The sequence below is a fragment of the Anarhichas minor genome, unplaced genomic scaffold, assembly GCF_050575085.1.
Source record: "Anarhichas minor isolate MPS153535 unplaced genomic scaffold, ASM5057508v1 ptg000011l, whole genome shotgun sequence".
NCBI classification, from domain to species: Eukaryota; Metazoa; Chordata; class Actinopteri; order Perciformes; family Anarhichadidae; genus Anarhichas; species Anarhichas minor.
Genome location: NW_027466457.1, coordinates 12,338,556 through 12,349,340, shown reverse-complemented (window position 1 = coordinate 12,349,340; position 10,785 = coordinate 12,338,556). Strand labels below are relative to the sequence as shown.

Here is a 10,785-nt window from a genome sequence, read left to right as displayed (position 1 = left end):
CATCACTATTTTATCGCTGTGATAAATAAAGATCGAATTGACTCGGATTTACAACATTTATTCGTTTCTCTTTGGCAAATGCACGTTTTTGTCACTGAGTTTCAAAGTAGAATATAAGAAATAAAAACGGAATACTGCATTATTTGTAAATCTTGCAACCTATATTTAAATTTGATCTAATTGAAATGAATGATATCCGGATATAAAGTATGGTTCTTTTAACGAAAGAAATAGTTGAAACATTTTTGGTGTTCACATTCATCTGGTTATTTTTTCAGGATGATAACAGATTAAAAAGTCCACTTCCTCATTGAAAACAGCATAACTCAGATATGCTACATATGTCACCGCCTATACATCATTTTTTAAGGACATTTGATCATGGTTTTACTGATGACTGAGAAAAATGAAACCGAGTTAAAGGTCAGATGGGAGACTACAGGGTTCATGAGGCTGATTCTCTCCATCAGCAGCTGGTTGTTTAATTGTATTCTATTGCAGTGGGCTTGTTAATGAGGTCTATATGTTAGCTGTCATCTCTTTCCTTTATTTCCATCATACATTAGGGCTGAATTGAGTTATAATTGTCATGCAACATATTCTGTGTCAATTTAAACTGTAAAAAATCCATCAGGGCATAAAATATTAAAGCTTTGGGATAGAAGCTCCTATTCCTTGAGACAAATCTCCCTTATTATGCATGACAGTCTAATTAAAATGATTTACTGTTTAAAACACAATGTGTTTTTTATCCTGAAAGAAGCTCACATGAGTTGAATTTCAGGCCTTAACCTATGACCTCTGCTGCAATGGCTCAAATTCAATACCTTTTTGAGGGAGCGAACTCGATTTAAAGTTCTATTTATGGGGACAAATTTTATATAGTTGCACAGCTGTAGATACAAATAAAGCCAGATGACCCTTTTAACTCTGAGGGGGGACTTGAGCCCTTGAATGTGTCCAGTCTCCAACATAGCGGGGACTTCATTAAAGTAACACACGAACAGCTGTTGTCTTTAACATGTAAACTATTGAGAATTTAAAACTACACTGAATGGCCTCGCCGCTCCCTGTGGGCATATGGGCGTTAATTAGCTGGATATAGCCATAGATTAATTATAATATTTTTTTCGCCCATTCGTATCAATAGAGCAGCCAGACAAAGTGTCTTTTGTTCTCTGATGCAGGACATTCTGTGGCTGACTGAATGGGTCTTGGCTATGTCTACATGGATTTGCCATATGGCAACAAAAAGGAAAGAATGGAGCCGCAGAGCGCTTTGTGTTGGAAATCAGAACAAGCCCGTCAGAGCTTATGGCTGCATGGAGCTGACAAAGTCACCCTGGCCATCAAAAGTCTCCATTTTCATCACAACATTAATGTCAGATAGTCAAAGCAATTCAAACAAATGGAGAAACGTACAGAAAATTATGATATGTGCCTTTTGTTTCCTGCGCACTACACTGACAGGCCGCTGCGCGCACGGGGCCCGCGCGCATTCAGACGCTGCTTCATTTTGGCTTCTTTCAATTAAGGGTAAACTTGCAAGTATGACCTGGTGAATGGTTTGTTTCAATAGAAGAGGACAATTACAAAGACTAGTAGTTCTCTTTTTCCAGCTCTGGCAGGTGGCCTCCACGCCCGGTGTATCCACGGCGGGGTAAACTGTGTGTGTGTGTGTGTGTGTGTGTGTGTGTGTGTGTGTGTGTGTGTGTGTGTGTGTGTGTGTGTGTGTGTGTGTGTGTGTGAGTGGGTCTTTAGAGGGCTTGTTGAGTGCGGGTGGATGTGGGGGTGTCTTCATGGCGGACAAAGCGGGGATCCAAAGGCAGCTGCTGCTTCTTTAGAGGGGCGAAAGGGCCTTTAAATCCCAGCCTATATTCCGCAGCTGCCATGCGGCCCAATGCTGCACGTCTGAATGCGTTTTGCCCCTGCAAGGTATATGAGCCCGCAGAGGCAGACAGATACAGGCGGAGCTCAATGAAAAGTAATGTACCTGCCCCCCCCCCTCCCCCGGGGGGAGTCGGGGAGTCATAAACGTCTGCGATAACGCTGCGTGGATTCTTGGTGGTGTTTCTTGTGCTTTCCTCGCAGCAATACTTGTGTGAAATATAATAAATCATCTTTATAATTGCTGCCAAGTAGGCTATATAATGAAAGCTGCTGGTTTTGTTCTAGATTAAAAACAAAAACCACAGAAGCCAGACAACACAACAAGTCTCTTTTCTCAGTTTCAAGACTAGTTTTACTTCAAAACACACAAAGCAAAAACAATAAAGTTACCAAGACAAAGCACACCAACAAATCGGCTTAATGTTGAAGTGAAGAATATTTTATTCTCATCTTTTTACAAGACATAATTAGGGCACTTGTATGCAAACACAAAGAAACGGCTCAGAAACACAAAGAAACCTGTTTTTTTCAAGTGTTGACTACTAAGCTACATGATTGCAAAACATCACAACAACACAAAATGGAAATAATAAAATAAAAACATGCCCTTTGGCTAAATCAACAAGGCATTTGAACAAATATAAAGAAACATAAATAAATTATAAGTTAGAATAGACTTATTAAAATATACATATACAGAAAAAAACAGAACAGAAATAAACAATTATAGGCTGTTGTCTCTATAAAGCTGTACACTTTTGGCCAGTGTAGACAATTCTTTTTAAAGTAATTTAGGATTGCACAGATGTTAAACATTTAACACTGTCGAGTGGCTGTATGCAAAAGCAACAATGGATGCTACATTTGTACTGGATAGAAGTCATTCGGTTGACATGTCCTCTCTTTTCCTCTCCCCTTCCTCCCCCAAACCGTTTCAGTCCTGAGAGTTTGGTCCCGAGTGTTCAGGCTGCGCTCCGCCGAGGCGCACCGAGCCGAAGCAACCGGCCGGTCGGGCTTATGTCTCCCACACCGTCCCCCGTTTTCTCCTCTCTTGCGTTGAAGAAGCAGGGAGAAAAACATCCTCGTCTTGATCCTCCAAAAAAAATGCGCAGGCAAATAGTGCAAAAAAAAAAAAGAAACACCTGGGAGAAAATAATTGAAACACGGTCAGTTTTTTTTCTGTCGGTCCAAAGAAAGACGCGAGTCAGCTCTCCGAGGAAACCGGAGATGGAACCTCAGCGGCGGGCGTCACCCTTTACACGAGACTTTCCCGCCACATGGTGACGCACATCACCCTCCCCCATCCACTGGTGTTACTACAGCTACTACTATCACTACTACTGCGATTTCGCCACCACAAACTCCCCCACCCCCTCACAGATAAGACTGCCTGCCTTCCTGCGCTTTTTTTTTTTTTTTTTTTTTTTTTTTTTGGGCTCACGTAATCATTACCAATTAACGAAAACAAAAACAGAAATAACAGATTATAAAACAGCCGTAGACTTTAACACGAGTCTTAATAATTAACAGTTGTATCGTCTGAGGTGTCACAAGACCCCGACCCGATTTAACGACTTGACAACAATGTTAACAGTTTAGAAAATACGACAAATCTTCATACCTTCAACGGATCCTCTTTCGTGGAGTTTGTTCCACCGGGATTGGAGACTTGGAGTGGTGGCAAGCGCTCGTTTCATTCGACTTTTTATCAGCAGCCCTCTTTCGTTTCACGAAGAAGTCTGTGGGAAACGAAGAAATGAAAACCATTAATACACAAAAATCCACTTGAGGAGGAGAGCGACGCGCATCATTTGGATACAGAGCGCAGCCCAGAAGCCCAGAGCGCAAACACCCTAAGCAGGGAGGTTTTTAAAGGGTCGTGTATTTACCTGTGATGTGTGTATTGTTGTTGTCAGCAACGGCCGTTATCTTGCGTCTAACACACGGGACTTGTCTGTGAGCTGGCCTCCCTGAGTTGAGCTTGTCTGTGCGGTTCTCCTGGTTAACCTCCACCGGGCACGGAGCGCCGCTGCTCTCGGGCACGGCCAAGCGCTCCAGTACATCCATATCAGGGGTCTCCGGGAGAACAGAGTCCGAGGAGGGCCTCTGCTTGACGGGTGTCTCGGCTACCCTGGTCCTGCCGTTCTGTACAGAGTCCTGATAAAACACCGGGGTCGTATCCACGGGCACCTCTTCCCACTCGTAATCCCCGACCAACGGGGTGTTGGCCTCGAAATTAAAGTTCCATCTCTGCTGGTCCCGTTCAGAAATCTCCCGCTGCTTGTCTTTCATCTCCCGGCTCAGTTCGTCGTGATCCACTGGTCCGAAGAGGTTGCGGCAGACGCTCGTGCGTCTGTGGAGAGGGAAGGTCCTCCTGGCCACCAGCCTCTCCAGCGCGCTGCACGATAACTGGACGTTGGACATCTCCAAGATCTTGCCAACGAAAGCAACAAAACACAGATTAAGATGCCCTATTTGGCTGACCGATCCCCGATGAGAGAGTATCAGCTGTTGTTGTTTTGTTGTGCTTTAAGTGCGCGTCTCTTTCTCCACTCTCGTCTCCGCCACAGAATTCGGTTTAAATGTACCTTCTCGGTGAGACGTGGAGTATATAACCTACCGACAACTCCTCTGTCAGCTCAGCCACCTCGGGAGACCATCTTATTGGTTGGTCTTAAGCCCAACCCTCTCCAAACGAAACCCTCAACCCCCACCCTGATTTCCCATCGGCCCCCGGTGCCCACTTGGCTGTGCGCCGAGCAGAGCGCAGCGTTTTAGTTTTTCCTCCCGGAGAGTCAACCCTCTGACAACACTGAGCGGACTCGATGCCAGCGTCAAACTGATGGAGCTGCATTTTTTTGGATCACATTTTGGGTACTTACACAAGCAGCTGCTGGTTGTGCATCGATTATCGGACTTTATTTTTGCACTATTGGACTAACAGGAGATCGATCCTCTTACGTTACATTAAAGCATTTATCGGTTGTTTAACCACTTTGCAAATCGCGATCATTGTGTGTTTTATTTTTTATTTTTTATATGCTAATAGAATAGAAACAACTGTAAAGGAAACATAATCTCGCTGGTCACATTATCTGTCTGATATTGACCCCTTAACGTTTCTCCATGTAGTACATATCGCCTATAGTCACTCACAACACACACTCCCCTCTTATCTCTCTCATCACAATAACACTATACGAGCTCCTCGGGTCAGACATCTTCAGCAGAATTGTTCTTCAGATGAAATTACTTTATTTTTCTAATTGATCACACTCCTTTGTGTTTTAAATAGATTATTGTATTTCAAGTTAATTGGCGAATTTAAATTAAAAGTAAGAATGCAGCCATGGCACAATCCAGCTGTCACCACTGATGTGTTCGCGTGGAGGATAAATATTGGTTGGTGGCAACAGATTATTCAGTATCGGTCATGCAACAATATGGATTTAGTTAATTGTGGTGTGAAATAAGCCTCCTATACGTGTCCTTGATATCAGAACAATTGATAACTTCGAGTGTCTGCAGTCTCCAGTCAGTCAGGACAGGCAGACAACGCCTTAGTTGTGGACAATAGTGCACAGTGACCCTCAGTGGCAAAAGCGCGGTACTGCACCATGAGCTCGTTAAACGTGCAAAAGCAGCAGCAGGGGAATGAGTGAGCTTAACGGCTCAATAACGCACCGTTTACAGACACCTTCTTGTGACACCATGATGTCACATTCGACATGTGAGAGTTGCCGAAGTCACATGATTTTAAGGCGCGAGGCCACCCGGGGAGGCGCGTCAGGACGGCATTGTATGCAGCAGTGTGCCTAAAATGATTCACTCGTTTAAAAGGTCAGGTGCTCTCTGAGAGTGACGTCCCTTCATCCACGTGATGTTCGGTCCCCACGGGTTGGACACGTGATTCAGCTGTAGCGATGCTGAAGATGAATCTGCTTTTAAGTTGTAAGCAGCACATGGGCACAAAGGACACATATGAGTGATCAATAATGAGTATTGTTTTATTGATTGAATTGGAAACAGATTCTCTGCCTAAAATCAATGAGTGAGGACGGACAATACACTAAAAGGCTATTTGGTTATTGTGGCATATTACAATAAGACCTTTGGGGGAATATTGGTCCTTATGCAGCTCATCTGGTTTGATTTTTTCACGTCTTTTAAATAAATGTGACACATTTACATTGTTGCTGTTTTTTAATCTAGAAAATGACAAGATCAAAATGGTTGGCCTCTTAAGTTGAGCTATGATTAATGCCCCACCTACCTAGTGATCATTCATCATTTTGGCCCTGATCATGATCATGAAACAAAAACATTCCCTCTCTCTGATCAAAGCAGGCAGGAATCTCTATGTGTTGTTTGTTGGCTCCCTCTAGTGGTGAAAGGTGAGCACAGAAATGTGACATTTTGTGACAAGCCTATTTCAAAGCAGTATATGTATGGAGAGAGAGCAAGTTGTATCTCACAAATTATTAATTAAAGTGCCCACTTTTGATCTTATTAATATTCCTTGTGATTAACAACGTGTATTACAGGCCATGATGATTTACAGAACCTCAGTCCGTCAGTCTGATCACAAGTATGCTTTTGTTCTGACATCAAACTATCCCCGAAGAGAAAATGATCTGACTTTTCACATCTCATTACTCAGTTTCAAACGGGTCACAAATTTACTTTGAAAAGTTGGAGTAGGACTTCTATTCCTCAGGCGCACCCTCAAACAGATATGATCAGCTAACGTTTTTAAAGGCCGTTATAATGCAGGGAGAACGTCTGTATTAGTTATCTTTCAAAGGGAGGGTAATCTCACAGCTTTCATCGCGGCAGCAAGAACGATCAGACCACTAGTGTGATGTCCTCCAGCCTGATTCTCTCTGACATATGCAGCAGTATGATTCTTTTATCTCTAAACTTACACACACACACACATACTTCAACTGGCTTAACTTGCTCTTTGACAGAAATGGAAATACCCAGAGGGCTAAATGCAAAGTTAAAAAGATCCAGGCTCTACAGACGCGTATGTCGATAGCAGACGGAGACTAAAAACAGGTTTGGACTGAGTTTATTTGAAGGTGAAGTCCGAGAAGAGGTCTGAATGTGCTGCAGCTACCGTCAAAAGACTTTCTACATGTTTTCCTCGCCTGCTGTTAAAACACAGTCAACTTCAAGAGAAGTGGTGTTGCATGCTGTGAATGAATGTGACCATTTCTCTGCTAACCACTACTCACCTGAAGAAACTCATCCTTCAGATGTTAAAGAGGGGCTGTAGGCATCACCACAGGCCCCCTTCAGAAGGAGGATAAATGGTAATTTGACCCCACAACCACATGCGACACCTTTTCAATAGTTTTCTCTGCCTGCTGCCTTTAAGTTTGAAGCTGCCCATTGTTTGGCACACCCAGCTGGAGTGATTTCCTGGATTAGTTACCCGCTGTTTCCTACCAAATGATCCACTCTGCCAAATTATGCGTGTATTTCAGTAATCTCATTAGAACTTTCAGTAACAGATCCTTTCACAGCAAAGAGTTACACTAATACGTGATTCTTTCATTACGTCTTCCTGTTTGATGAAACTTCAGTTGTGCAGAAAGCAGAAAGAAAACTGATGAATTAAAATTCTAAGCTCATTTAGTTACAGAAATCACATGATATCTGATGGTGACCTTTTTAATATCTTACAATAACCAACGCATATCTGCGGGGGTCTTATCAAAGCAGTTGATTCAATGCATGTGTCATTTAATAAGGTCTGCAGTACCAGCAACAGCAGTGTTATACGAGTTATACTAAAGACCTGCAGCTACATTTCTGTGTATCCTCTTTGATTGTTATTAAATCATGCTTTACTCTGGATGTATTAATATAACACATCCCGGCTTTGTTGACTACTATGTTTATATTTGTTAAGCCTTAAAGATGTTCTGATAAATGGCAGCTGTGCACCTTCTTTTTTAATCTTATTTATTATTGTTCTAAAAAAAACTATTGTTATATCGCAAAAAAATATCAAATAACCACCAAGAATTATTAATTTATTTTTGGAGGAAAAAGGCAAGAATGTTATAAACAACTTCTTTCGAACAAACATTTTTGAACACCTTTATTTTCCAGCAGTTATAAATCAATCATCCAGTTGGCGATGTTTCAGCCCAAACATGCTCTGACATGCAGTAACCTGTGATCAGTTCTTTGAACACATTTTTAGTTGCTTGGTTAAAAATAGCTCTTGGAATGTTTTTGCTCTGCTGAAGCAAATACCCTAATTGAAATAAATGATGGAAAGCACTGTTTGCACCTGACTTATGCTGTTCCTTTCAAAATAAGACTTTATACTTTATTGTCTTGCTCTCCCTTGAACTAGATTTGAACTGTGCCTCTTCATTATTTGTAGCTGCATTTTAAATAATGTAAAAATGGCGGATTTGTATTAACGCTTTGCAGTTTTTGACTTTAATGACTTTGTTGGATTTAACCTCTTATTCTCGGAGCCGTTTTTGAGGTCTCTGAGCGAAAAAACATAGCCCTACAAAACTGACCATAGCTCTGTAACTACAAGGTCGATTTTAATAATTTTTGTTGATATAATCAGATCACAACACCTGTGACATAGTTTACATTGGTCATATTGTGAATATGTTGCTGGTTAATATAGAAAATAAAACATAACACAGCTGAAAGTGAAAATATTCAGCCTCGCCTGGGAAAAATGCACTTTCAGTGATAAAAGGTTATTGAAATAATGCAGCTAGCTCCCTGATTCTTTCCCAAGTCATAGCATAACTGATCAGTAGTTATTAAAAAAAGGTTAAAGTGGAATAAAGTGGAATAAAGTTAAGAATAAGAGGTTTTAGTCAGGCGAGGCATCATTTTCGAACCAGCTGTTGCAGCTCTTACATTGTACTTTTATACACTATATAACTATATATTTCACTTTCTTTATCACTCATATGATTCAATACATCCAAATACAGATAATAGGAATCATATTCATATTCATAACATCATCAGAGCCAGTTTTGGCTGTCATCTGTAGGATTTTCTCAGTTCATGTGTGTGTGTGTGGCTGGATCTCAGCCTATCCTCGGTCGATTTCCAAAAACAACCCCTCCTTAGACGCGTCATAGGCTTAGGAAGACTCATGCCAAATGTGGTGGCGATCGTCAAAAGATTTCGTACAATAAAGTTGCCAGAAGTGAGGCGTGTACCCCGGCGGAAATTTCCGGTCGCAGGCAGTCTGACCACTCGCCCAAGCCCCCTTGACCGCTCTTATTCTGGAAACAAGTCGGAAGTCAACAGTATGCAGTTGGCAGCAATGACTACAGCTTTGGAACGGAAATTCCGCGACGTTATTATCCATATTTTGAGAAAACTTGGGCGCATAACCACGATTTTTGTCGGCGAAGTTCAGCATGAAGGTACGTTTGATCATCCACCAACGGTTTAGTGCTTCTACGGATCGTAAAACAGAAGTTAGTTACGTGTTCCGCCACGTGTGCTAATGCTAATAAATGCATTGTATGACTGGGTAGCTGTTAGCATGAGGGTACAAACATTGATTTACTGTACTCATAGCGCCGATTTCGGGCCAGGATTTGGTGCTTTTATGCCACGATATTTTTGTGCTTATATGAGTAGCCTATAGTTGTCTTTGGAGTTTATAATAAGTGACTTATATGATGTTGTTGTCCAGACGTTGCTGGTTCATCGAAAATAAAAAGTGGCCGTGTCCACACTACTGGCTAATAATCAGGCTATTTGCTGCATGTGAGTTTGAGGGGTTCTGAGCCCGAGAGCCCCCAAATTTGGGGGCGTCGTGCTCAAGAGGAGCTACACCTTGTGCTGTTTTTTGTTTGGAAACAATAAATGTCTTCAAAGGAGCAGCATCACTCAGGTTTTTTTAATATTTGAATGCTAAGTGTTTTATATGCCATACAGTCAAACATTATAAACTGAGTTTGGACAAATACTTAAAGCCTTGGGCTTCTCCTGACATTCATTTACCCTTACAATAACAAAACCTCTATCCTCGCAGTTTATGACCTTCAGTGGCCGTCTCAAGCCTCAGTGTGCCTCATCCAGACTGTGGTGTCTTTGGCTGTGTGTGCTATAATACCAACCATTTCACACACACACACACACACACACACGCACGCACACACACACACACACACACACACACACACACACACACACACACACGTTTATCTTTCCCTTCCTTTACTTTTTCACAAAATAAACTCAAAGGGTCAGCTAATCACGACAAAGCAATGTGCAAAGAAGAACCCAAATCAGAAAGTGTAAATAAAAGGCACTTGCATCTTATAATAGCATTTACTGTGTGATGTGACTTCTACCACGCTGTTTGATTAACGATCAATCATAGCATGAATGAATATAAAACCTAATTTTGCAAAGTAGTTACCAACAGGCCGCCGATAAGTTGAGATGCAGTTGAGTAAAAGTATTAAGTCTTCCTAAATGAAGACTTCCTTTGACCTCGGGCCTCTCTGGTTACACAAGAGCGAGATAAAGGTGGTTTTGCAATGTGCCGTCAGCTGAGGGATTTTCTTCTGAATGTATCTTTGACAAGCCTAATGTGATGGAGTCTAAGGCTACATCCACACTACTTAGTTTTTGTTTCAAAACACATAAGCAAAGGTTATGATTGCCCTTCAGCGACTGCTTGGAAAGACCTTAAAAGCTTCTCTCACAATAGTTGAAGAACAGAAAGCGGTTGCGCCATCTGTGGGCAAATCAAGCTGTTGAAGACCATTGGGCGAGTTTACACCACACTGACAGAGATTAGATCTTGTGCATCTTACAGTACGTAAGTCTTTGAATCTCTAGCTTTCTAAAGCATATAAATAATGTGACCACAGTGCT

General features: G+C 41.8%; 1 protein-coding gene across 1 annotated transcript; it reads right to left on the bottom strand.

Moving 5' to 3' along the window:
• Positions 1–2,307: 2,307 nt before the first annotated feature.
• Positions 2,308–4,513, bottom strand: cdkn1cb (cyclin dependent kinase inhibitor 1Cb). Its single transcript, XM_076089981.1, has 3 exons — positions 3,780–4,513; positions 3,512–3,629; positions 2,308–3,032 (listed from the first exon to the last, which is right to left on the bottom strand). Exons 1-2 carry the CDS (start codon positions 4,312–4,314, stop codon positions 3,514–3,516), a joined length of 651 nt encoding a protein of 216 aa, XP_075946096.1. The 5' UTR covers positions 4,315–4,513; the 3' UTR covers positions 2,308–3,032; positions 3,512–3,513.
• Between the last annotated feature and the right edge of the window lie 6,272 nt (positions 4,514–10,785).